Source organism: Pseudorca crassidens, chromosome 5 (assembly GCF_039906515.1).
Source record: "Pseudorca crassidens isolate mPseCra1 chromosome 5, mPseCra1.hap1, whole genome shotgun sequence".
NCBI classification, from domain to species: Eukaryota; Metazoa; Chordata; class Mammalia; order Artiodactyla; family Delphinidae; genus Pseudorca; species Pseudorca crassidens.
In genome coordinates this window covers 147,776,332-147,803,946 of record NC_090300.1, presented here as the reverse complement: position 1 = coordinate 147,803,946, position 27,615 = coordinate 147,776,332, and the positions used below count along the sequence as shown (strand labels likewise).

At 57.2% G+C, this 27,615-nt stretch overlaps 1 protein-coding gene across 1 annotated transcript in view; it reads left to right on the top strand.

The window, feature by feature from the left end:
- UBE2G2 (ubiquitin conjugating enzyme E2 G2) overlaps positions 1 to 13,356 on the top strand; it is a 29,844-nt gene extending 16,488 nt beyond the window's left edge. The window contains exons 4-6 of the mRNA XM_067739653.1: positions 7,090 to 7,208; positions 10,058 to 10,198; positions 11,547 to 13,356. Coding sequence (XP_067595754.1) covers positions 7,090 to 7,208; positions 10,058 to 10,198; positions 11,547 to 11,659 — 373 coding nt within the window. The 3' untranslated portion in view covers positions 11,660 to 13,356. The remainder of the gene's footprint in view (positions 1 to 7,089; positions 7,209 to 10,057; positions 10,199 to 11,546) is intronic.
- Positions 13,357 to 27,615: the final 14,259 nt, after the last annotated feature.

Here is a 27,615-nt window from a genome sequence, read left to right as displayed (position 1 = left end):
GCGTGTCCTAGGTGACCCCAAATCTCCACCCTGAAAGAACAAGATTAAGGGACTTGGATGGGGAGCACAAGAAATTAACCAACAGGAATAAAATCAACACGGCCTGTTCTCTGATTAAAAGGAGACAGAACTCTAGTGACTCCCGGCCGAGCTTAGGGCAGAGTTTGACCTGTGACCCAGTGGGAGAGGGCGGGGGCTTCCGGTCAGTGACACTGACGCTGTGTGTGGCTGGCCTGGCTTTATGGTCTTGGGCAGTCACTCTGCCTCTCTGACCTTCGCTTATTTGGATCAGTACAGAGCCTCGACACCTTTTTAGACCGGTGGCTTCACTTGCACCTCTTCCAGCTCCAGGCTCTCTGGCCTGTGCAACCTCGTTGGCCCTTGGCCGCGGCGTGGCAGCTGTGGAGGGTCCACGCGAGCTTCTGCAGGACAGGAGGAGCCCTGCCGTGCAGGACGGCGGTTTATCCTCCGTGGCTGGAAGAGGCGTGAAGCCCTGGGCGTCTTGCTGCCCCGTTTCTGTCCTGCCCCAGGTTTCTTCAAGCAGCCGCATGGTGACCTCCCTGCCTGGTCTGTGGCCGAGCCACTGTCCCGTCTCCAGATCAGGGCCCCGAGGCTGTGGTGAGATGAGAAGGCCCTTCCCTTCCCCAGCGGTTGGGGGCCCTTGGCTGACGCCATCCCCGCATCTCTGCTGGCGCACTTGGGTCCCAGCTGGTTCACACCTGCGGTGGGGAGGATTCCCCCGGCTGCGGCTCCTCCTAGGCTGTGCTTGGCTCATGCTGGGTGCCCAGGCCACGGTCACGGCACCGCCCTCTACACCAGGCTTTCTTCTTTACAGAAGCCTGGCTCCGGTCAGGATTGTGCCTGCTCAGATAAACCTGACATATTACAATAGATGTTCATGATTTGCACTGTATGTTCTCTGACCCAGCGGTTCCCACCCCGGGAATGTCTTCATCAGACATTCTGTTAGGAAAACCTCTGTGTAAAGAAGTTTATTACAACATTCACTGCAATCATAAAAGAAAGTGGAAACATCTTTGTTCAGTATAAGTTACGGACATCCAATCAGCAGGATGCCGGCAGCACTGCCATGGTTCACGCAGTTCACGCAGCGTCGTTCACGCAGACGCTGAACGACGGGTCTAGACCAGTGTTGTCACGAGGTGTGGCCTCGCCCCCAGGGACTTTGGGCAGTGTCTGGAGACATTGTGGCTGTCACACCGGGTAGTGGGGGAGATCTCTACTGGCCCCGGGTGGGAGAGCGCTGAGCGCCCCGCCGTGCCCAGGACGCCCGAGGTGGCAGTGGTGCTGAGGCCGAGAGACCCTGGTGTGGCCGGGTGCATTCAATAGCTTTGTTGAGATAGAAGTTAACATGCAGAGTTTCACCTGTATTAAGTGCGCGAGTCAATGATTTTTAGTAAATTAAATTTATAGAGTTTTGCAGTCGTCACACTTCACTTTTAGAGCATTTCCAAGCACGTGCTCACACCCCTGTGCACTCAGCCCCCACTCCCCCTCCGCCACGGGCACCCTCTGATCTGCTCTCTGACTGTTGATTTGCTTTTCTGGACTTCTGCTGCAAGTGGGATCACGATGCGGCATCTTCGGTGTCTGGCTCCTTTTTCTGGGCAGCCTGCGGGAGCGGCCCCTTGCCGTCACCACCGAGCTGTGTCCGCCGTGAGCGGACCCGCTCGCCCATCGACGGGCATTTGACGGCTTCCCTCTTCGGCTGCGCGACGGTGCAGCTGCGAACACGGGGCCTAAGTCTGTGCGGATGGGTTTCCGCCTCCCTCGGCTGGATGCGCAGGAGTGGGCCTCCTGGCGTATAGTGTCACCGTTTTACACTCCCACCCGCAGTGCCGAGTTCTCGGCTCTCCACTTCCTCACCCTCTTGGTGGTGTGTGATGCCAGCTGTCCTGCTGGGTCTCATTGTGGGTTTGGACTGCGTTGCCCTAATAACCGATGCTGTTGAGCATCTTTTCATGGGCTTATGAGCCATTCATCTATCTTTTTTGGTGAACTTCAGAACTTTTGCCCATTTTTTAATTGGGTTGTCTTCTTATTTGGTCCTAAGAGTTCTTTATGTATTTTGGATACAAAGTCCTTGATCAGATGTATCAGTATGATTTTCAGATATTTTCTCCCAGTCTGCAGCTTTCCTTTTCCTTTTCCTTTTCCTTTTCCTTTTCTTTTTTATGTTTTAGGCCGAGCTGTGCGGAATGTGGGATCTTAGTTCCCTGACCAGGTATCAAACCCATGCCCCCTGCATTGGGAGCGTGGAGTCTTAACCACTGAACCGCTAGGGAAGTCCCTCCTTTTCATTTTCTTAACGAGGTCTTCTGAAACTCAAAGGTTTTCATTTCCAATGAAATGCAGTTCAGCAGTTTTGCCTTGTATAGATTATGCTTTTGGTGTCATATAACCCGAGGTTGAAAAGATTTTCTCGTGTGTTTTCTTCTAGAAGTTTTGTATTTATAGCTCTTAAATTTAGGTTTTTGGCCCATTTTGGATAATTTTGGAGTATAGCATTAGGTAAGAGCCAGGTTCATTTTTTGGCATGTGGCTGTCCAGTTGTCTTGCACCATTTGTTGAAAAGAAAATCCTTCTTGCATTGAATCGCCTTGGACCTTTATCAGAATCAATTCCCTAAGTGTGAGGGTTCATTTTGGACTGAATCCTGTTCCGTTGACCTGTGCTTGACCCTCCATGAGCACCACACACTCCGTCATTGCAGCTCGATAGTAAGCTTTGAAATTGGGAGGTGTTTTGTTCTCCTCTTTCAAGATGTCTTACCTATTCTGGGTCCCTTGGTCTCCATTGGAATCTGGGGATCAGCTTGTCATTTTCTGTGAAGAAACCAGCTGGGATTTGACAGGGATTGGGTTGAGCCTCTAGGTCAGCTTGAGGAATGTTGACAGTCTAACAATCTTGAGTGCTCCAATCCATGCACATGGAGTGTCTCTCCACTTATTCAGGCCTTTAAAAATCCCCTCAGCGATGCCATGGTACGTTTTTAGTAAAAAACGAGCCAGTTTTTGCAGATGAAGGTATGTGAGTGGATGCACTTGGAGGGGAAGCCTGGGAGGGTGGCCAGACTCCGTAGTGGCTGCCTCAGAGCTGGTTCAGGGAGGGGCAAGGAGGCATTTGCTTCTTACTTTATTTACTTATGTATCTGAGTATTTTCTAACATACATATTTTTTCTAGTTAGAGTCAAAGTTTATGTTGCAGAAGTCCATGTCAGAATTCACTATGAAGTTCTTGTAATTGATGAACTTATTTAGTAAACTTTAAATATAGTTCAAATATATTTGAGTTAAAGTTTTCAGAAATTTCTGTTGCAAGCAAAAATTAGGGGATGACCGTAGGCTCATTTCAGACGGGTTTAATCATGAAAATAGTTACATGGAAGGAAGCCTGTATTTGTCACCACCGTGCTTTCCTGAGATGGAAGGCCCTGTCCTTTTTCTCCCTCACAGTTTAACCAGCGCTGGTTCTCTACATCAGGATCGCTAGGGTGCTTTGCACACAACGAAAGAGGAAAACGGCTCTTGGGTCCATCCCCAGAGACTCGGCGCTGAGTCAGGGCTGGTGCCAGGTGGGTGTAGACACATAGTCCGGCTGAGACCACCAGGCTCCCAAGGAGACAGGCAGCGAGGGCACTGTCTGCGGGACGACAGCTCCCTGCAGCCCTTCCTGGCTTTCCTGCAGGTGTGAAGGTCCTGTGAGCGGGAACTTCCGGTCGGTTTCTGTGCAGCCTCGCTGCTGGCGGGGTGACCCTCACGCAGCAGGCGCTCCTTCAGTGACTTGGGGGCGTAGAGGCACAGCAGGGCACCCCGGAGCTGGAGTCGTGGCTTCTAGAGCCCCTGGCCTGGGGGCTGTGCTTGCAGCCCACCTCCACTGGGGAGGTGGGGGCTTTGGCAAGAAGCTTTGGCCGAGCTGCGGAGCCAGGGGTGCAGGAAGGAGGTGGCGCCCCTGCTCTGACGCCAGGCCCCCTCACGCCACCGCCGGGTGCTCCGTGTGGGTTCTGCAGCAAGAGAGCGAGGGCAGTGACACCGTCGCCTGGACTGGAGGGTGTTTGTGAAGCAGTGTGCCCTTCTTTTTTATGCTTCAAGTGGTCATGGCTTTGGAGAATAATTGTCCCTTGGTAATCAAGTTCAAGTGTGCGCTAGCGGATGGGTTTACGGTCTCCATTATTTCAAGCCTCGTATGTATGTTTGAGAATTTTGTCTGTGTGCTATGACAAACTTGAAAAAGAACAGCGCAAAAACAGCTTCTTCCACACCTGCCACAGCTGGAGTGACGTGCAGGCTGCGGTCCTGGAACATGCCTGGCGGGCAGATGGCTCACTGACGCCCAGACACACCCGGCTTCCACGGTGCAGCACTCTGGCCTCCCTGCCGCCTTCAGTGTGCAGGCCGTGGGCTGCTTTTGTCATCTCTGTACAGTTTTAGAGACGAAAGGCAAAGCACGGTGCTCCACTCGAGTTTAACGTTGAAAGACTAACAAGCGTGTCTCCAGTTTTTATTGGCTCTGCAAGTGACCGACCACCAGTGATGGCTCGTGGCTGCAGGTGTTGAGCCAGCGCTGTCCTTTGGGAGGAGCGAGCGTTGCTGGGCCCTGGTTGGGCTTAGCCCGTGGGTGCAACTCTCCCACTGCTGGCTCCCTGGCCTCTCGTTCCCCTAAAGCTGGGAAGTCAGAGTGCACTATTGCCTTTACAGAGGAGAGCAAGGGCGTTCTGCTTTACTCTTAATACTAGTCTCAGAAAATAAAACACTTACCTCAGAGCTCTGAAATAATTTCGGCCGTTATTTTAATCAATTAAGATAGAAGATAACTTGCAGGCTTTGAAGAGTTTGTATTTGCCTCAGATAAATTTGATTTTGAGGTGAGGCCTTCTTTGGTGAAAGCGGAGTGAGGCTGTCCTGAGTATGACAGGAAAGCTTGTCCAAAAATAACACTAATTATATCTCCCGTCTTGGTCCAGGAATTTACTCGACAGCGTTTTCCATGAAGTCAGCGGGCAGGCCCCCGTGCACGTGGGCGCACCTGTGTGCTGGGCCAAGGCACTGGGCATTCTGGAAGAGAAAGAAGCCCCTGTTTCAAACCAGTCGCAAACCAGAGCATTTGAAAATGGCTTTGATATTTCAGATGTGGGAGCACTTTAGGAGATGTTTGATCTTGCTTCTGAAGCTGTGGACGACCTAGTGGGTTTTTTTGTTTTTTTGTTTTTTAAAGAAAGCTCTATTATGAGAAACAAAGACCTGAGCAAATATCAAAGTCTTGAGAAAATACCACTTGGCTCAGTCCAAAAACACTTAACTACCCAGACATTCTTTTCTGTTCTAACTTGGAGGCGCCAAGAATACCGAGGCACTGCGAGCATTCCTGGTGTGGCCGCAGCCCTGATTTGCAGGCTCCTGGGTTAGCAGCCTGAGCTGCCCTCTGCCCTCCGCTGAGCCACCCGATCCGGGACCTGGCCTGAGTCAGGTGACCCTGGCTGAGGCGACAGCACTGCTTCCTGGCACCTTCCCTCGGGAGGCCGTGTGAGGGCCAGCGCAGTGGTGTTTATCCTCTACTGTGAGTTGTAGGCTGGAAGAGGGGCGGGGGGCGCAGGCTCTCCCCTGCCGTCGGCGCTGACCCCCTGCAGAGGGGAGGGCTTGGAGGGCGGCTGTCGGGGAGCCGCGGCCCCCGAGCTCGCCTCTCCGTGTGGCCGTCCTGTCCCTGCTTCCTGCCGGGGCTCTGGGCGCCGCTGTCCTCCGCGACAGAGTAGTAGCTTTCCACTCTTGGTTTCCCCAGAAGTAGCGAGGACACAGTTTTCAGAATCCAGATGTGTCTTCAATTGAAAACAGTGTGGCTCCGCCGAACACCTGCTGCCTTGTTCTTGTTTTGGCCATTTTACCAGCCCCTCCCCACCCCACCCACCCCATGATGCAGTCCTGGCCTCCACTGCACTGGTGCCGTTGAAATCCCTAGGCACTGTCACCAGGTGGAAGTGAAGCCGCCTGCACAGTTTCTTTGAGAATTTTTTGTCTACTTGAACTGCTGCTGTAGCGCGGGGTCTCGGCCCCTGTGCTGGTCATCGGGGCCCGTGTGTTACGCGCTTGGGGCCTTGCCCTCTCCGCGCCCAGAAAGAGAATGGGATTCCTCTTCGTGTTGAACTGACCGGTCTTCGCAGAGTGCTTGTCTGGTGTCGCTGTGTGTAGCTGTCATTCGGCAGCTCTGCCTCCTGATAAAAATGTACGGAGGAGAGATGGTCTTAGATTTTAAACTAGATTTTAAACTGCTGTCGTGCATGTTTTATAAAGGACGTTTGTAAGGGGAGGAGGCGTTCCTCTCTCTGTTAATGTGCGAGCTGCTCTCCCTCTCCCTCTCCCGCTGGCCTTCACGTCTTGTCTGTTGGTCAAGATAGTGTTGATTTATACATATAGAGCTTTAAAATTTGACAGGACTTTGGAAGTGGTTTGGCCCGTTTCTGCTATTTTCCACACCAGGAGGACGTGAACTCAGGCAGGCAGGCACGTGCCTGGTGACGGTGAGGACTCAGGTGACCGCGTGGTCCCCAGAGGTGGCACGAGCCCAGACCTGCAGGTCAGGGCTTGCGGCTGCCGCACGTGCGCACGAGCATCATCAGTGCTCCGTACGTGCTCTGTATCTGTTTCTTGAAGGTTACAAAACCACTTCTCAGGCACATTTAAAAATTAAAAGTAGCCTTTGAAGTAACAACTCTTCGCCCCTCGTTCATTAGTACAATAGAGTCCTGCTCTAACATGTACCAGGGTTTGTATCTTTACCCTAAAATGTGATTGTACCACATAGAACAGCAGGATCCCTGCCGCCCCACTCTCAGCCTTATTAATGGGAAAATGCCCGTGAGCCGGTCTTTGTGATTCAAACCTGATTGGAACGGAACGATGACACGTTACCTTCCAACCATAAAAAATACCAATTCATTGTTATCATAATATTTAGATAATCTTTTCATGCACATTTGTGAAGCAGTAGATATTTCCTTAACTCGTTTCTAAAGTGTGGGAGACATTGAAAAAAATCTACCTTGAAGTTCTGTCTCTGTATTTTGTATCTTTTAGGGGCCCAGAAGACACCTGTTTTGAGTTTGGGGTTTTTCCTGCCATCCTGAGTTTCCCACTTGATTACCCGTTAAGTCCTCCAAAGATGAGATTTACCTGTGAGATGTTTCATCCCAACAGTAAGTGCTTTTGAAGTAGTTTCGATGGTTCCAGGAGAGGCCTAGAGATTGTGTGCATGTGGGCATTCATGGTATACTTTTTTGCTCTGTGTTTGGAATTTTCCATAATACAAAGTTTAAAAATTCATTATGGTCAGAAGAGTTGATTGAGGAAGTCAACAAGTTCAAGGTGATTAACTATAAAATACAACTATGAAGAGGATTGTGGGTAATTAAAAAATAAATGATAAGGGCTTCCCTGGTGGCGCAGTGGTTAGGAATATGCCTGCCAATGCAGGGGACATGGGTTTGAGCCCTGGTCCAGGAAGATCCCACATGCCGCGGAGCAACTAAGCCCGTGTGCCACGACTACTGAGCCCGCGTGCCACAACTACTGAAGCTCGAGCACCTAGAGCCCGTGCTCCACAACAAGAGAAGCCATCGCAATGAGAATCCCGCACGCCGCAACGAAGAGTAGCCCCCGCTCGCAGCAACTAGAGAAAGCCTGCGCGCAGCAACGAAGACCCAATGCAGCCAAAAATAAATAAGTAAATAATAAGATTATATTGAAGATAAATATATTCTTTAGAACGATACCTGTGATGTGGTTTAAAGACAAATATGGCCAATAAACTGATTGAATTATGTGTGTACTAAGAATAGCCTGATAATATCATTTTATTTATTTATTTATTTATTTTTTTGCGGTACACGGGCCTCTCACTGTTGTGGCCTCTCCCGTTGCGGAGCACAGGTTCCGGATGCGCAGGCTCAGCGGCCATGGCTCACGGGCCCAGCCTCTCCGCGGCATGTGGGATCTTCCCGGACTGCGGCACGAACCCGTGTCCCCTGCATCGGCAGGCGGACTCTCAACCACTGCGCCACCAGGGAAGCCCCTGATAATATTATTTTTGTTGTTCAGGTAATCAGTGCAAATAGTTTTTAAATTTGGCCTTACTGTAGGTGGGTATCTGTTACTTTTATTTTGTAAAAATTATTTTTGAGAAGAGCTATTCAGTAGGTCTGCCGATGTCATAAAAATTGGTCGGTCCATAAATACTTAAAAAAATAATCCAGCAGATTCACTGAGAGTTGCTGGGATGGGGCGGTGAGCAGACCGTCAGAGGTGGGGGGCTGGACGGTCAGGAGCTCCCAGTCTGAGGGCAGCGATGGACGCTGATGAAGGAATCATACAGAGAGATGTGAAACCACATGGGAAGCCACGGAGGCCCCTGCAGGGGTGGTGGTTGAACCCACCACCTGCAGGAGGATCTGTAGGAGTTACCCAGGGGTCTGTTTGGGGCGGGGAGGGGGTCTAGCAGGTGCAGAGGCCCAGTGTGAGGAGGGAGGAGGAGGGGGAGGGGCCAAACCAGTTCAGGCCTTTTGGTCAACATTAAGGATTTTGATGTTTATCCGAGGAGCAGTGGAGACCCACTGAGGGGCTGGGAGTGAGCATGAGGGGCGGCGTGACCAGCATGGCCTTTGAAGGGTGATTGTGATGCAGGCTGGAAGTGGAGTGGAGCGCGTGCTGGGCCGCTGCCGTGGCCTGGAGGGGAGACCGCCAGCCTGGCACCAGCGGGAGTTGTTGGCACTGAAGCGCTGTGGCTGGGCGGGGACTCGGGAGGGTTAGGAAATGACGCTGCTGTGGTGTGGTGGGGGGGGGGTGGCAGGGACACAACTACTTTTTGATGTTTCTGGGGTCAGCGGTGTCATCGCATGGTGCTGTCACCTTAAGGAAGTGACACTGAAGTTGAAAACTCTGCAACACCTCCTCTCTGTCCGTGGCAGAGAGAACTGTTCAAAGCATTCTGGGCGCCCTGGTCCCGTGTGTGTGGACTTCAGACGGCCATCCTGGTGTCTGAGACAGATCACACGTGGTTTCCTAACCCTTCAGTGAGAGTTTGCGGTACAGTTTCAAAGCATAGAAACCACTAGAACAAGGGGTGCATGGGGAAAATGAGGGCCCAGGTGTAAAAGAAAGGCTGCTTATAACGACTCACATTTCTGAATGGTCACGAAATGCTGAGTTCATGAGTGAGGATGAAGTAAATAAATTTATTTAAAATTGTCTGGTATTCTTACTATTATAACTTAATAGCCTTACAGTTTTACAAGTGATTCCTGGATATCTGAGCATATACTAAACCATCTGAGAATTTCCCCAAGTATGTGTAAGAGAAAGATAACAGGTGCTTTTGACCTTCTTGACAGGACCAACCCCAGACTTTGAATTGAAAATTTATTTTTCTTGAATCAGGTCTTGAGGGTCTCGTTAGTGGTGCTGTTGATGGGAGATGCGTTTAGATTCAGGCACAGCTGATGTCCAGAGGAGCCAGTTATAGTAAGTTAGCAAGAGGAGTCCAGGCGTCTGTCTTGCTCTGGGTGTTTAATTCCTGTAGCGTTTTCCCAGCTATGGCAACGTATGTTTTACACAGTCCGTTTCAGGGATTTAATGGCAGAACGAGGGATATCTAAGAAACCTTTTATGAAAAGTGTTGTGAAGAGTCTAATTACATGAGGTATTTTGGTGGAATATCTGGCTGCCAGGTAGCCTTTCCTTTATCCCCTTTGGATATAGTGCTTTTTAAATGCATATGAAGGTGGAGTCACGCCATGACACTAGAGCTGTTCAGACTGGCCCAGCACCCTGTCGGCGCGTGAGCGGTGCCCTGGGAGCCCGGCCGGGCCCGCGGGGAGCGCGTGCACGTGAGCGTGGCCGTGGATGTGGCGCTGGGGCCGCAGGTGGTGCCGCGTGCAGACAGCTCCGTCCCGGTGTCTGTGCCACTTGCTGCCCTTTCTCTGTGGGCCTGACCGAGCGCCCTATCGCGGGCCCATTCCCTCGGCTCACCGGGTGTGCTCTGACCCCGCAGTCTACCCTGACGGCAGAGTCTGCATCTCCATCCTGCACGCTCCCGGCGACGACCCCATGGGCTACGAGAGCAGCGCCGAGCGGTGGAGCCCCGTGCAGAGCGTGGAGAAGATCCTCCTGTCGGTGGTGAGCATGCTGGCAGGTAACGCCCGCCCCGCCGGCTCCTGGCGCACTGCGGGTTCATGTCCAGGGGGGGAGAGCCGACACTCCGTGCTGCTTCTCTTTCCTCGCTAACCCTTGTCTTCTAACTCCCTGTCCACCGTGAGGAGTCGATATGTACTGTTTTCTTTTCTGCTTTTTCATGTAATGTCATTCATACACACCTTGCCAAGCGTAAGCTGCTTTTTATAATTACAGATGTAAAGATGGTCTTGTGTGTATCACATTGTTGGCCATGAGTAGCCGTGGGCATTTCATTCATTCAGTGGGCACTATATTGCAGACACCGTGTCCTGGGGTGTAAAGCTCAGGTGACACTGACCCCAACCTTAAGGCCCCACGTTCTAAGGGAACTTTCACAGCCACCAGCTGTTGCAGGCCACTGTGATAACTCCTGAGATCAGGGTGCAGGGGACACTTCCCGAGGTGAGTTTAGAACACGTGGGAGTTAACAAGGTTGTGGGGGGGCACGGACCCTCTGGCGGCGTCACCAGGACTATAGGTATGGCTGGAGCCCCGCTGGGGGCGGGGCGCCCTGTGGACCTGCTCTGGCCCGGAGCTGACGCTCGCTCGTGGGGCTGTTAGACCACGGATTGCCCTTGCAGCCCACGTGCTTGAGACAGGCGGGGTGGGTCCCAGGCCAAGAGGATGGGGGAGGTTGGGGGGACCTTGGAGACTCCGGCTCTAGGGCTCAGCGTCCTGGGGCGGGGGCGCTCCTGCCCTCACTGTGGGGTGGAGGGGTGCGGACTTTGGGGACAGGACTCCAGAGGGAGCAGGATTTGGGGGAGACAAGAGTTCAGGGTGTTGTGTGAGTGGCCACCTTGACAGGGGCTCTCGGGGACTGGCTGTGGTGGTGAGGGTGTGTGCCCTCTCCAGGTAGACAGGGCTGGTGGCGGGAGGGAGCTGAGAGAGGAACGGCCCGGCAGCCCCGGGGGAAGAGAGCGCCCATGAAACGGAGGAGCATCTAACGGAGAGAGCTGGTGGCCAAACAGGAGGCCCGAGGGGGAGGCCCCCAGTGGCCCCTTGATCTGCTCGGCTGGTGCCTCCTGAGTGAAGCCGAGTTGGCTGGTGCAGCCCTTGGGAGGCTCGGGTGGAGGAGCCCTGAGGGTGGGTCTGTCCGCCGCTGCTCCGCCCCGTCCCTCAGGGGAAGGCTCTCGTCTCCACAGAACTGCTGTCCTTGCCTGGAGTTCCACGTCCCGTCCCTCGGCGCTTCTGGTTCATCTCTGGTTACCTCTCTGGGAAGATCAGTGATGTTCTTACAGGAGGTGGGAGGTCTTGCCAGGGCCTTCCTTCTTGAGCCCCTTCACGTGGAGGTTCTCCTTCTCTTTCAGAGCCCAACGATGAAAGCGGGGCCAACGTGGATGCCTCCAAAATGTGGCGGGATGACCGGGAACAGTTTTACAAGATCGCCAAGCAGATCGTGCAGAAGTCGCTGGGGCTCTGAGCCTTGCCCACATGTGTGCACAGCTGTGTGCCCGCGCGTGCGTGCAGGCACACCACCGAGCAGTTTTTGGAGTTTCTCCTCCAAGACACTTAGTGACAGTGACACTGTGCTGGTACCAAAAAAGGCAAGCTTGCAGAACCACAGCATCTATTTGTTTTTTACCTTTCCCACCCCAAACAGCCTTCTCTTCTGCAGTGATGGTTTCTGTAGGACGATGACAGCTGGGTGCAGTTGAGGGACCCACCCCTCGTTCTTGCCGAGGTGGCCCAGGGAGATGATGAGAGCCGTCACCACTACCTCTCCAGCTGACGTGCCTGCGGACCCAGCACTTAGTGCGGAGCGGGGAGGGGCGTACGCGCCGGCCCCCAGGGACTAGAACCAGTGACGCTCCTTCCGAAGACGTGGGGCCTTGCAGACCAGGAGGAGGGCAGCGGCCGGATGTCTCTGGGGGCCCCTCCTGGTTCCCTTGTCCCCCGTGAGGAGGACATGACTTTGTTTCAGTACTTTGTTTTACAAGCAGATTTTTTTCTTGCAATCTAGGCACATTTTTCATTTGTTGTATGTTACAAATAATCACATTTAGAAATACTTTCAGGAAATAAATACTTTTTTAAAATGTGGACTAATGAAAAATGGGGCACATAGAAAAGAAGTTTCCTCCTGGCCATGAAGACTGGCGTTTTCCCTGCTGGTATTGATCGCAGTTTACGCTCGTGTCTCAGTTCCCAGTGCATTTACCAGAGCAGGGGCACGTGAGACCGAGATTGTAGTCAGAGTGTCTTCTGGGTGTGTCGGAGCTTTTCTTTTCCAATCTGAAAACTGGAAAGTGCTAAGCGTTTGTACGTGGTGGCTGCAGCGGGAACTTCAACTATTGGGACAAAACCGTTCTTTGCAACTTGGGAAGGGACGCTCCCCGTAGCGCAGAGCGCAGAGGTGTGTTTCATCCCAGACCTGACCGGCGCTCGTGGGAGCGTGGCACATGGGGTCCCCGGGGTCCCCGGGTCGGTGGGGGGTGCTCGGCTGCGGCTCGTGGTTTGGAGGTGGTCTGTCCTCCGGCGTGGGTAGCTCAGCCGGAGCCAGGGCTCCGTTTCAAGCAATAACAGATCTGTTGCATGCAGTTAAATATGTGGCCTGTTTCAAACAGGTTAAATTTAAATAGGAGTTTCTATTTTTGAAATAAGGGACAGTCTACAAGACGTACAATACATTTTACTTTATGTTATCCTTTCCCTTTCATAATGTGCCCGCGGGCAGGAGTCTGTTTTACTGAAACCTCGCTAATTTCTTGGTGTTAAGTAGTACTGGCGAAAGGGCTTCTGTGGAAACCAGACTCTTTCCTTCTCAGAAGGGAATCATTTAAAAGTTGAAATGCAGTACGAGGACTTGTATTCGGAAGGGGATGGGGAAAGGAGAGGTATCGTACCTACATAGTATCTGCGGGCGTGTCGGATGAGACGTAGGCTAGAGAGGAAAAGGTGGGTGTGGTGGAGCGTGGGCCTGTGACCACGTCAGCAGATGGCCACGGGGGCTCAGGAAATCTGGAGGAGGAAGAGGGGCAGTCTCTTTGCAAAAGGAAGTATTTTTATTCATTTGTATTTATTAAATGAAACAAAAGAGGAGTCCCATGGTGTCCTTATTCTGTGACGGAGTTTATTAATTCCTATGGTAAAATAAAGCTATATTTTCCCCCGTCCCAAGCAGTGTTTTCTCTGTCGTGTTTTAATATAATCGAATGGGACCCCGTGGCCGGTGGGCAGCGGGGGTGCCCCCTACAGGTGGCACGGCCGCCAGGACTCCCACTACCACCTCCTTCCCAAGACACGTGAGCTTTGGGAAGTTTCGCTCTTTCCTGTTCCTTCCGCCCGCTGGTCTCCCCTGGAATTCCCGCGTGTCCCTGTTGGGGTCGGCAGCCTCGACTGACCCGCGGCCTTTCCTTGAGCTGTGAGTGTTGGCAGCAGACGGCCGTCGGGCGAGGAGAGACCAGCAGGCACGGAGGCGGCGCTTCTGTCCTGCTCTCGAGTCTCCAGTCTCGTCACGGCTGCTGACGTGAGTCTGCTTATGTCCCTCGGCCTCCTCTCCCCCAACGCCCTCTGCGCCGCGTCCAGGCCAGGGGCTCGGCCCGCCCTCCAGCAGCCTTCATTCTGCCTTTTGCCCAGGGGTTTCCAGCGTACTTCTTACTATTGAAGATCTCTGACGTGATCGTGAGTTGGGGTCCCCGATACCACCCCCAGGTTCCGTGGTTCCCTGGGAGGCCTCACGGCTGAGATCCGTTACAGCCAAAGGCCCAGGGACTCGAGCGCCACAGGGAATGTGGCGTGGGGAGGGGTCGGGGGCACCAGGCACAGACCTCCCGGGCACCCCCCAGCGGAGCCACAGGGCGTGCGCTTGACTCCCCGGCAGGGAGCTCCTGGGGGACCAGCGCCCAGGGTTTTTATCCGGGGCTGGTCATGTGGGCACCCTCTGCCTGGCACCAAGACTCCAGCCCCCCGAGGGAGAGCAGGTGTGCAGCGCACGCCATACCGGGGTGCAGATCGTTTAGGCCAGTGAGGCACTCCTGTCCCACCACGTGGGACCCCCTCCCCGAGCGCACGTCCCCAGCTGCCTGAGGATGGCCGTCCCAGGCCAGCTGTGCTCTTTCCTGCTCAGGATCCTGAACTTCTCCCCTTTGGGGATTTTAATTAGATTTAATTGAAAAGGTTGGTTTGCTCTGTTAGGTTTCTTTGTGGTTCGTTTTTCATGTGTTGTGTTTAGTGCCCCTCCTCCATGGCATTGGTCTTCTGCAGATGTTTGGATATTTGAGGCGAATGTCCACCCTTGTTTTCCTGTTTGCCAGTCTGGTTCTGGGCACAAAGAGGGGAGTTCCGGGGTTTTATCGTCTGGGTGTGGGAGCCCCACTGCGTTGTCCTGGGCGTGTCCTGGGGGAGGGGCACGTCCCTGCCAGCTCTGTGGCCCCGGAGGACTGGACACACGGAGCCCGCAGGGTCCACCCTGCCCTTCCCTCCCGTGCGCGGGCTGTGGCTGCCTTCCGTCTGGTTTTTGTACAGGTCAGGTTGCTGGTTTTTCAGAGGTCGTGCTGGTGTGATGCATTCGTCCTATGCACCAGTCAGGGCTCCTGGGTGGAGTACAGAACCCACCCTGGTTACATGGGGGCGGCTCAGGATCTCCTGCTGCCACTCCCCCTGCGCCCCCGAGGCCTGACCGCAGGCCATGTGGCCAGAAGGCTATGCCCCGGCCCTGGAAGTCAGCTCAGCACAGCAGGACACTGGACTGGCCTCTGTAGAGGGCAGAGAGCCACGGTCCAGTCCCTGCAGAGGCAGAAGTCTGCCTTCCCCACCCCTGACCGAGTCCCCGGGCCCGGCCCCCGCTGCGCGGGCCCCGCGGCATCTGGCCTGTGTCCTGGGTGTGGTCTCACCCCGGGCCCACCACCTCCCCGCTCGAGCGAAGCCCAGCTCCTGAGGTTGCCAGCCCGGCCAGGTCACCAAGGCCGCCCCTCCAGCCTCCCCTCAGCACCATCGGCCTGGGCCCCCAGCCCTGTCACCCTGAGCCTCTCTCTCCACAGTGCCCGCCCTGCTGGGGGCCGCCGCGTGTGCGCTGGGCGCAGACTCCCCGCAGCTGTCTGCGCCGCCAGCCTCGGGGGAGCAGTGCTCTGTCCCCCGTCTGGCTGCACCCCTCCTTCCGTCCTAGGGTGGGGCCCCGGAGCCCACTGCTGCCTGCGTCCCAGGGGCCCTCACGAGCCCGGTGAGCTGGCAGGCCCCGCCGCCCCGGAGTCCTCATCTGAACGGCCGCGGCTCCCGTGGGGGCGCGGCTCCCGTGGGGTGTGTTCCGCTGTGTCCCCACGGACGCAGCGTTGCTGGGGCAGGTCGGCCTGCAGCCCTTCGGACGCGGCACGTGGCGCGTCCTCAGCCTCACCTCTGCTGACTACACTTGTCAAGCGAAGGACGACGTGTAGAACGCACAGAGCATGGAAGGGAGAGGTACCTGGGGAGTGTCTGCTGTGACCCCGAGGGGCGCTCGCGGAGCCAGCAGGGGTGCAGCCGCGCCGTGGAGGTCCTCCCTTGAGTCCCAGCGCGTCTTGGTGGTGTCAGCTCCTTTCAGGGGCCCAGACAAGGGTGGACGTGTTCATGGGCCCCAGGCCTGGGCATCCAGCCCTGCAAGGAGCTGAGCTCGGCCCCTGGAGGGGCGCAGGCTGCGGGGGACGGGCCGGTGGGGATGGCGGTGGGGGGCAGTGAGGCCGCATCACCTCCGTCGCTCCACGCAGGTCGCCGCGTTGCGGCTGTGGGCTGCCCTGTCTGAGCGGCTCCCGCTGGGCCCTGGCAGCAGCAGTGGGAGGGCGCCCGGGCCTGCTGAGTGGGGGCCGTGGGCTGGGCCTGTCCCCCCCCCCACGCGGCTCGGCGGGGCTGTGTGTGAGCGACTGGACGTCCCTGTGACTCATGCTCGCTCCCGGGAACGTGGCGACACGACACGTCCCTTTCAAGCGGGCGTGAGCGCGTGCGCGCGTGTGGACTTACCTTCCCGGCAGAGGACCTGACGCTGGAACCGACTCGGTGGAGATGAGAGACCGAGGATATTGTCTTTTGCCGGTGGCTTTTGGAAATCCTGGGTGATGTACTGAACGAGTTGGAACCACAGGAAACACTTGCAGCTTCAGGGCAGAGCAGACTCGGGGGCTCTCACCGGGTTCTCCCTCCTGGACTAGTTCCTGCCCAGGAAGCAGCTCCCTGGGGCGACGGGTGGCAGGGAGGTCCCACCCGCAGACCTGGGCACCCCCTCGCCCAGCCGGCCCTGCCTGCTTAAGGCCGGTGCCCCGACCCCACGTGTGCCCGCACTGGAGCCTCGGTATCCAGGGAGGATGAGACCACCCGAGGTCCGGCCGTGCGGGGCGGGATGGAGCTTGGCCTTCACGTCCCGCCCCTGCACCCCTGGGCACCGCCGGGAGCCCGGCAGTCTTACAGGGACCCTGAGGCCTGGGCGGGAGATGGAGGGCATCCTAGCCCTGCTGCGCCGGAGCTGAGGTCACCGGGTTGTGACCAGCCACCAGCCAGGGACCAGCCCCTGCCAACCAGAGCCCAGCAACGGGGGAGGGTGGGAGTGAATCCTCCATCTGTCCACTCTCCTCCGGGCCACGGGGACATGCTGGAGCTTCCCTCGGCCAAAGCTGGCCCAAGGACCCCGAGGGCAGAGCCTGAGCCAGGGTAGCGGAGGGAGGAGGGGTGGGCCGGGCCCCGGGGCTCAGAGCACCCTGCAGGTGGGGCCCGCAGGGCGGCCTCGGGGCCGGCCTTCTTCTGGGGCTGGGGCCCGTGGGTGGTCGAGAGCGTGGTCACAATGCGTCCTTGGGCCAGGGCCCCTGGGGGTCTTTGGAGCACCTCTGGGGAGAACGGAGCCTGCCCTTCAGCGCAGAGCTGTGTCTCCTCCTAACCCCCATCGGCCGGGGCCACCCCGTCGCATCAGCACTCGTCGCTGTGGACGTGCAGTCAGGGTGGACGAGCACGGTGAGGTGCCGGCTGGGTGTTCACGCTGCTGCCCAGGGCCGAGGGGACCACGGAGTGGGGCTGCCAGTCAGCGCAGGGAAAGAAAAGCTCCCCCCAGATCACTCGTCTTTCAAAGCAGAAGCTGAGTCGTGCAGCCCCTGTGCTATGAAACCGGAGGGCTCCCGGTCACCGAGGACAGGTTGGCCCGGAGAGCCTGCCCCCCGACCCCCTCCCCATGCTGAGATGCAGCCCTCCCTCCGGGGAGTTTTCGGGGCGCTGCTCAAGACTTCACTTGCTCTGATGATGCCTGCCCTGCCCCTGCCGCCCACCTGCACCCATGAGCACCCTTTTCCTGTTAATCCGTAAAGTGAGTTGCGTTTCCGGATTTCTCTATAATTGCACCATCCTGTGTTTGTGGGGTAATCCGGTGTGTTCTTCCTGAAATCGTCTGTTCCACTTGATTGGCAGCGTCTGGCTGAGGGGTTTCTGGCTACACTCACGAGGGAGTGGGTTGGCTTCTCTCTGTGTCTTGGTTTTGGCATCAGAGTCAGACTGGCCTCAAGGATGGTTTGGGGAGTCTCTGTTCTTTTTTCTTACTGGATTACCTGTTTCTTGAAAGTCTGGTAGAACTTACCTGTTAAACTATCTGGACTTACTGGTTTCTTTGGGGAATTTTTTTTTAACATTAAAGCCATATATAGCAATCTATTTAAAGTGGATTTCTTATATATAGCATGTATTGGGGTGTTGTTTCTATGTTTTTATTATTTCTATCCGATGTGACGGTCTCTCTTTTAATTAGTATATTTTTGTTTAGTAAAGTCATCGAGGTGCTTGGATCTGGTCTATAGCTTCATTTGCTTTGTCTGCTCCTCTGGTTGGGGCATTTGTTCCTGTTTTCCTGCCCTCTTTTAGGTTATTTGAATCTTTTTTAGTATTCTATTTAGTTTGTTAGCTTTAAAATATATTTATTTGTATTAATCTTCTAACGATTGCTCTAGGGGTTACAGTAGACATACCTGATTTTGCACAGTGTATGTTAATAATTTACCACTTTAAGTGACACCCAGAACCCACACAGCCGTGCAGGACGCCCCCCATTTGTCATCCGTGTCACACGGTGGTGGGGGGGGAGTCACCCAGACGATGTTCTGGTTTTTGCTTTCAGGATTTAGTTATTTTAAAGACTTTCAAGGAGACAAATAACGTATTATCCTTGTTGAGGTGTTCACTATTTCTGTTTTCTGCACCTGCCTCTGGGGCCTCGTCCCCCTGGTGACATTTTCTGCCTCGAGAACATCCTCCTCGTTTCTTTCCTCCCAGCCTGTTGGTTTTGCCTCTGTTCCTGGAGATGCTGCACCCCCTGCAGGATTCGGACTAGACTCGCCGTCCCCGCTGCCTCTTGGCCTCCACATCTGGCGAGGAACCGTCGTGGCTGGACTTGCCGTCCCTTGAACACTCCGTCCCTCCGACGGCTTCCAGGCTCCGGCCTCCGTCTCCGTTTCTCTTAATGGGATGAGTCTGGCCCTGGGCCCCTCTGAGTTTGTCCCGTTTGGGTGTCATGGAGCTTTGCGCGTGTGTAGATCTGTGTGTCTGCAGATTTGAGCGGTTGTCAGTCATCCTTGCTCCGAGGCACTTTGCTGCACCATCTTCTCTCTCACCCTGGACGCCTGGAGGTTACTTTTAAAGTGTGCTTCACATTAGTTTTTGGCTTTGACCGACCGTCCTCTGTATGAACCCACACTCTGTTTTGGGGCCTCACACAGACCTTGGTGTCAGGCCCATCCAAAGACCCAAAGCAGCGAGAACCAGAACCCCCGACGCGGCAAGGCCACCGTGCAGGCGTGCCTGGCCCGGGGACTGTGGCGGGTGTGGTCAGCGACTAGTGCGTGGAGGGCGCCCAGCGTCCGTGGGGCAGCCCGCCCAGGAGGTACGGGCCGTGGGAGCAGGGCAGGGTTTCCCGCCACAGTGATGGAGTGGTGAGCAAGGGGGCGTTTTACGGGGCAGCCGTGGGGCAGCGGGGCTACCTTGGCTGCCAGAGGTTCTGCGTTGATGGTGGGAGGAGCCAGCCGTGGCCGGTGCTCTGTCTGGCTGTGCGCAGCCTGCCGAGCTCCCCTGCAGGGGCAGCTGGGGAGCCACACCATTCCCGAGGGATGGCTGAGTCGGCAGGTGGCCCGGAGCGGGGCTCTGATCGGGGGTGGGGGTCGAGGAGGCTGACGTCTCAGGGGAGGAGCCAGGCGGGGGGGCCCTGCATCCCACAGTTTCTAGATTGATCTAGAAAGTTCAGTTGTGCTGCTGAATGGAAGAGGGTGGGTGGGACGAGGGGGCCAGGACGGAGGAGCTGGGGTGGGGACCCCACTATGGTGACGACACCCGGGGCCCGCTGGTGACCCAGGTCTTGGCGTCCTGGCTTATCGAGGGAGGGGCCGCAGGGCTGGCAAGCAGACAGTGCCCGGAGCACACACTCACATCTAAGTGCCTGGACACCCCGCAAGGGGCCCTCAGTCCCCTCCGGGAGCAGGGCAGAGGCCTGGCCCCAGCGCCGGCCCCCGCCCCCCGCCCCTGGCGCTCCCTGCCGCTGGCATCCCGTCCATCAGATAGCGCCCCGTACCCGGCAGCGCTCCACGTTCGTGGACTGGCTTCAAGTACCTTCATGCACCCTCGAGAGAATGATTAACAAATAATTAACCTAATTTAGCCTGATTGTCATAAAGAAATTAGCCGCATGAATCACCTGCGATTTGCCAGCCCGCGCACGCCGGGCTCCAGGTGCTCGCGGTCGCCCGGGAGACAGCTGCCCGCCGCGGGGGGAGGGGCCCGCCAAAGCCCCTGCCCACCGGCTGCGTCCCTGCTGACCGTAGGTGGCAGACGAGGTCCGCGGTGCATCGGCACATGCCAGGCCCCCGCCCGGAGCCCCGTGGGCTTGCCTGGGCAGTGGCCGACCCCTCAGCCCAGCGCTCCAGGGAGGGGCGTCCTCTGACGCAGGAGCCTGCGGGGTCTCCAGATGTGGCCTGGGTGGCCACTCGTGCTGCGGCCAGGTGGCTGCGGGGCTCCAGGACGGCCGCGGGGGCGGGCCTGACCCTCGCTGTCCATCCCGGTCCGGGGTGGGGGGGGGTCTGCAGGGGCTCTCAGCTTCGGGCTCCTCCCCTGCACGGGCCCCTTCAGGAAGGGAGGGGCTCAGAGCCAGCAGGGGGCGGGGATGGGGGGAAGGGTCTGCGCATGGGAAGGGCTAAGGGGAGACAATAAACCGTGAAGTAAGACACGTCTGTCCCCATCCCGACCGGGAGGTGTTGACGGCAAAGTACGAAAACACAGTTTAGTTGTGGCCGCTTATGTCTGGGGCCTCTGTTGATGAGCTGGTGACGTCGGATGTGTAATCAACACAGGCACGGTTTATTCCCTCGTTGTGCATTTATCCCATAAAATGTATATTCTTTCCCTCATTTAAACAGAATCACTAATCACGTCATACTCAAGATTTTCACTAAATTAATATCTATTAACAGTGTTGCTCTAAAATATTCTTAAAAGCTGTGATTATATTCAGAGTACAAAACTTGAATACATTTCCATCAGATAAGCAAATAGAAAGATAAAAGGCAAAGCACTTTTCAGTGTTTAAAAAGTTCTCTTCTGAGGTATTCAGAGGTACCTATTAAAAGTGAATGCAAATTATAACGGATGATTTGCAAAATACAAATATAATTAATGATTATAACATGGAAATCAAAGTTATTAAAATTAAGCTTTTGAAAATGGAATTCTTTTGAAAATGCAGCTAAATCTTACTGAAGGTGCTTTAAAGGAGCAACCTGCCATCTGAATGTGAAGTAGAAGGAGGAGCCGGGGTCCTTCCGGGCCTGCATGGAGAGGCGCTTCCTCACGAGGAACGTCCCTGAGCCTCAGCAGCAAAGGCTGCAAATCCGCGAAGCCCCGAGCACGCCGAGACCTATCGCCCATCAGAACGAGAGGACGCGCCGGGCAGCCAGACCCGCACTGCTCTGTGGCCAGGGCTGGACAGGTGAACTCACCTGGTCCTCTCACGCCCGGAGCTTCCCCCCGTCCCTCCAGGGCCCAGGCCCAGCTCTGCAGCCACACTAGCCACAGGCCAGCCCTTCCCGGGATGAGGGCCTGAGCCTGGGGCCTGGGTGTGCCGGGTGTGCCGGCTGCACCAGGCAGTGCTGGGTCCCTCGCGGGTGTCCCCTCCCCGTCTTCAGGGAGTGTGACCTGCAGGTGCCTGACACGTGGGCCGGGACCACCCCCGCCGCCTACCCTTCTGGGCTGCGGTCACCTCGCTCACAGCCCACTGGCTAGAAGCAGTCACCCACAGGGCTCGGGACAAGGATGGGGCCTCCCGGGCCTGGAAGGATTGGGGGTGGCCGGTCTTAGGTCAGGACTCTCCTCTCACCCCCTCCCTCCCCCGGAGCCTCTCCCTGCACTTGACCGTGGGCTCACCTGGGGCTTGTGATGTCTGCTGGGGAGGAGCGGGCCAGCCAGGATTTCACTCAGCTGTATGCGTGTTTTTGAACTCTGTTTCCTTGTACAGTTTGCAAATGCACCTGAGTAAGTCCTGACTCCCGTCCCAGCATGCCGTGCCTGCCGCTCCTCCAGGACGGGGTCCCTGGCTCTGCTGCATTGAGGGCCACCTTCCTAGGCTCCCTGCGTTCAGGACTCTGGTCACCCAGAGAGTGCAGCCCTTTGCGGGGTGTCCTGCCTCTTCTCAGGAGCCCGGGGTCCTGCCTTCCAACGTGAGGGCTCAGCCAGGCTGGACAGCCGACGCCCAGGTTCCCAGGTCCAGCCGAGCCCGGGTTCCCAGGTCCGGGCGCCTTACTGGTCCCTTCCTCCCCCCGCCCCCACCCGCAGGCTCCTGCTGTCACTCGGCCCTGAATGCACTGGGGGGTGTTTTTCGTACCCCCACCACTGTCTGCCCCAGCATCCCACCCTTCCGTCTAGTCTCTTGTCTGTCTCTATGGAGACACATGGGGAAGGCATGGCACTGCCACGTGAAACGCACGGGCGGCCGCTTGAGCAACGGACGTTCACTTCTCCTGGGTTGGTGCCCGGAGGCCGAGGCCAGGTGCCTGCACGGTCGGGTCTGGTGAGAAGCCTCTTCCTGGCCTGCAGCCTCCTTGCCGTGTCCTCTCAGAGCAGGAACAGAAGCTCTGGTCTCCCCCTCTTCTCTCAAGGACACAAATCCCGCTGGGGCCCCACCCTCATGACCTCGGTTGGCCTAGCTACATCCCAAAGCTCCCACCTCCAAACACCATCACACTGGGGCTTCAGTGTGTGAATCTGGGGGACATGCCGGCCTCCCGCCCCGTGCAGAGAGCCGGGCCTGGCTTGGATTCCCTGCCCCGTAAGTGTTCATGGAACGAGCGGTCCCCTTTCCCAGCACGCTGCGGTGGAGGCTCCCAGCCCCCTCCTGCTCCCTGGCGTCTGGGCCCTGCAATGCCCACTGGCCTGGTACCTCCTTGATGGCGTGAATGACCCAGTTTCGGGAGCCTCCTGCACCGGGGGCCCTAGGGAGGGGCATCCTTCTCAGCGGCTCCTCCCCTGTTTCCCTCGGCCCAGCTTCAAGTCCAGAGCCTTTGTCCTCAAGGTGGAGCCGCGTCTGCTGCTGCAGGGCCTCCCGCGTCTCATTCCCTGAGGAGCCGCCCGGCTGGCTGTGAGGTAGTGACTGAAACTGACCCCAGGAGGACTTGTCCTGAGGTCGGACCGTGGAGGCCCCATGAGGGCCTCGCAGAGCTGCCCAGGGGTGGCTGAGAACTTAGCTCAGGAGCAGCCAGACCTGGGTTTGGGCCTGGATCCTTCTCGCTGGAGCTAGAGCCTGGCGCTCAGGGGCTCGACGTAAACAGGCCCCGTGACCGTTGTTATTGTCATTTGTCAGCGTCGTTGCCCACTATGGCTCAGGGGGCTGACCTCCCCGGGGCCCTCGAGGGCAGGGGGCCTTGAGTTACAGGTACTTTCTACTAAGCTGCCTTCCAGGACGCCCCCACCGCCACCTCTGTCCAGAGCGCCGGCATGGGGAGGCCCACCCTCACCCTCGTGTGCATATGTACACACACACACACACACACACACACACACACAGAGGCGGGCTCACCGCGTGTCCAGACCAGTCACCAGCCCCTCATTAGCGATGACCCTCCAGGAGTCAGTCGTGCGCGGAAACTGTCCAGCTCCCTCCCTCACCTGCAGCTGCCCTGCGCACCTGGTCTGCCCAGATCCTATCAAAGCTGGGCCTGCTCCCAGCGCTCATCACCTGCGGCTGGAGGAGACGCACAGACCTCGGAATCTCGTGGGGCCCTGTCCTTACTGGTTAGACGGCCACACGCGCGTGCACAGGCACATGCACACATACATGCCCACACGCAAACGTGCACAGAGATGGCTGGGAACGGGGCACCCCGGTGAGGCTGGACGGAGTGGCCCGGACGCGGCCTCGTGGGCGGCGTGTCCCTCCACAGGTGGTGGGGCCCTCAAGGTCCCAGGAGCCACCCACGTGGAGTGGCGTCTTCAAAGTCCCCTCCTGCTGGTGGGGGACGGGTGGGGCAGGGGGCAAGGAAGCCGGGTCAGCTGGAGGCTGTGCTAGGGGGTTGGGGGTGGAGAAGATGGAGACTGGAGGCACTCGAGGCTGGTTTTTGGAGAATCCATAGGATTTGCCAATGGATCCGCGGAGGAGCAGAGGCAAGGGAGTAAGGCTGCTGGCTGGAGCGGCCGGGCGGCCGGGGGTGCAGGGGCAGCTGGGGCAGTGTGACGTGTGAGCTGCTTGCTTGGGCCCTGGGCCCCTTCTCCCCTATTTTGGCAATGCCCCCACCCCCCCGCCACCAGCGCCCTTTGGGTATCGCCTTCCTCCATGGCTGCCGTCGGTGGGACAGGGAGCCTGCAATCCACGCCTCAGCCACTAGGGCCGTGCCTCAGGGGCTGGAGCCCTGAGCCGAGGGTCCCAGAACAGACACACCCCAAGCACCTGCCCCTCGGGACAGACGTCCTGTGGCCCTGTGACCCTGGAGCCCTCCATCCACTTCTGCCCCCAGGGGCAGATTTTGTTCTTTGCAACCCGAGGAACCCGTCTCTGGGGCCTCTGCAAGTTCAGCACGAGAGTGTGTGACACACGTGTCCTGCCTGAGCTCAGGGGACCACGGCAGGTCAGAGGCACAAATCCCAGGGAGTGAAACCGCTCAGAGTGTTAGAAAGGGCCGGAGCTTCCACGGGGATGTTCCTGTCGGCGGTGCTCACCTGTAATTGGTCTGCGCGTTCTGGTAGATTCTGTGGGGGCACTGCCCTCGCTCCACTTGCGGGTCGTGGCCCTGGCTCGACCGTCTGGCACACGCACGCCTGGCGTTTAATTCTGCCTATTATACGCCGATACCCGCCACCGGGAGTGAGGGGTTAACCCTGCCTAAAACCACTCTAGTTTCAGAGTGCAAGAAACCAGCGGGACGTTGTGTTGATTTGTGAGTAAGAGCATCTGGGCAGATGCTTGTCACCTGGGTGCACAGAGAGCAGAGCACAGAGGGGACACGGCTCAGCCTCTGTTCACAGCCCAGTGTCTGTGTCCATCGCCAGAAACGTAAGAGCTTCCAGCGGGGCCCCTCCTGCCGTCCAGAGCCAGTGAGAGCCGGCTGGCGCCCCAGACCAGGGTCTGAGTCCTGGGGGGAATGCAGGGGGGCAGCAGGGCTACAGCCAGGCCTCGTGGGGCTTGGGGGAGCCCCAGGAATCCGCCATCTCCTCAGTGACGTGTCAGTGGGGCAGGGACATCATTCACTCATTCATTTGGTACGAACGGTGTGTTCTGCTCAGCCCGGTGGTGCAGGGGGGATGAACTGTGAGATTGTTGCACAGATGTTGGAAAGACTTGGCCAAGTGCTTCACGGCTTTGGGTAGGGGCTGGGTGGCCCACGTTATCTCTAGACACAGGCTCCAGCGACCCAGCGCCAGGCCTCTGGACTTGTTCACTCGAGGCTCAGGTGGGCTCTGGTTGGTGGAAGGGCCCTGTAAGCACGGACACCGCAGGATGCGGCCCCCAACGTGGCGCTGGCTCAGGCAGCCTTGCTTCACGTGGGGTCCCTGGCAGGTGACTGGGGGCAGGGCCAGCACGGCGCAGGCTGCCCTGGCCGGGTGGGAACTCCTGGGACCAGCCTGAGAGGAGTCAGGGGTCGGCTGGGTCAGCGGCAAGCATCCTGTGTCTGGAGACGCCTGGTCAGGCTCGGCCGCGTGGGGAGAACGAGAGCCACCCACCCTGAAGGGGACCGCAATCACCCTGCTCCCCCAGACCTGGGCGGCATCTGAGCCTGAGCGCTGCGCCTGCCTTTCCTGTTCCTGATGTCCCCGTCTAGGGGCTGCAGGCAGTGATCTGGGACACGGCATCGGGTGACAGCTATCAGTGGTGATGGCGCCTGGCCCAGAGCCCCGGCCAAGCGGCACCGGGCGCCCTCGGCCTCGGGGCAGCCCCGTGGGAAAGCGGCACCGTTGCCATCCTGGGGAGTCCCTGGGAAGAGGCAGCCTGAACACTGGTTCCATCCGGCCCTGGAGTGCCATCCCCCCGCCAAGGCCTTAAGAGGTTCTTCCCGTCTGGGACCCTCCTGGGGCCACGGGGCCGGGCAGAGCCCAGCAGCATCACTGACCCGCTGATCAACGAGGCCTTTGGTCTCTGGTAGTGGCGCAGCTGTGGACGGGAAAGGATCTCAGACAGCTCGTGACCTAAGTGACAATGGAAGTGCGGGCGGGTGACGGACGGACGGAATCACGCTGTGGTCCCCAGCGGACTGTTCTTTAGAGAAAATTCATATAACATAAAATTACCAGTTTTAAAGTGACCGTTCAGCGGCATTTAGCACGTTCACATTACCGTACAGACATCACCTCTGTCTGGTCCCCAAAGGTGAACCCCGCACCCATCAGCCGGCACTCCCTCCCCTCTCCCGGCTGGCACCCCAGAATCCGCTCTCTGCTGCTGCAGAGCTGCTCTCTGAGCACTTCACAGCGACGGAGTCGCACACGTGCTCCTGGGGCCCGGCTGCTTTCGCTGAGCCTGGGGTTTTGAGGTCCGGCCGCCTGGCGGCCTGGAGGGGAAATCTGTGCCTGGCGGGGCCTTCCGCTGGGGCTGTGGGGGGAGGGCGCGGGGAACCGGGGCCCCGCCTCGTTTCTGACCTTCCCTCCCGGCGCCCTGGCGCCTCCTGCAGCGCAGCCCGTCCTGGCCCCGCGTCCCCGCACCTGAGGGTCTGGGTAGTCGGCCTTTCTGCCGCAGATACAAAACCCCACAGCAGCCGAGTCACCCGGAGGCCTGGGCCCCCAGCCCGGGTGGGACCTGAGAATGTGCATTTCGAAGGAGTACCCAGGGGATGCCCACCTGCAGGAGAGGTGCTGCCCCTCCTCTGACGCAGGTCTGACTCAGGTCTGGCCGGCCCGGCAGAGCGGGGGTCTGCACGTGGCACGCCGAGAGCAGGCTTGTCTAACTGACACCCAGGGGACAGCACGGAGCCCGGGGAGCTGGTTACTCAGCAAAGGGCCCCGCACTGCCCACACTCACAGTTTAACCAGAGTCCCGTTGTTTTGCTGGGAAAGGCTTTTGTGGTTCATCCTACCACACTTCTCTGCAACGGAAGTCGGTGTGCCAATCGAAACGAGCGTTTAAGAAGTTCTGTGAACATCAGGCTCACGGTGCTCAATAATTTCTTTTGGATTTTTCTGGATTTTCCCTTAAATTAATCTTAGTACAAAATGCATAACTCTGCATAAACAATATAATTATATATGTTTTGGCTGTGTTGCTTCTTCGTTGCTGCACACGGGCTTTCTCTAGTTGCGGTGAGCGGGGGCTACTCTTCGTTGTGGTGCATGGACTTCTCACTGCGGCGGCTTCTCTTGTTGCAAAACAAGGGCTCTAGGCAAGCAGGCTCAGTAGTTGTGGCATGTGGGCTCAGTAGTTGTGCCACATGGGCTTTGTTGCTCCGTGGCACGTGGGATCTTCCCGGACCAGGGCTCGAACCCGTGTCCCCTGCATTGACAGGCGGATTCTTAAGCACTGCACCACCAGGGAAGTCCTAATTCTATCTTTTGATAAAATATTTAAAACCACAGTAGGCATTTTTGGGGGAAATGCACCTCTTGCTTAGATGGCCATTTGGGTTTTCCTGTGGTTCATGTATCATTGATCGATAGGATCAAACAAGCCTCAGTGGACATTAACACTGAATTGATGACCACGTCATAGGCCACTCAGAAGTCGGGGGCTCACGCGAGTACTTTGACGACTGGCTGAGTGTCTCATGTGAGTTGGGGTTGACATTGCATTGCGGTTAGTTTGATCCACATCCAATCTCAGTAGATGATGGGGCTGGATGGAGAAGTGAGGGTGGCAGTCAGGCGACAGGAGGAAAGGCTGTGTCTGAACAGAAGAGGATACCTGCCTGAGTACCTGCTCTATGACATGTCACCCAAACTTAGCTACTCGAGACAGGCGCAAGTTTCCTCTCTGTCTCTGAG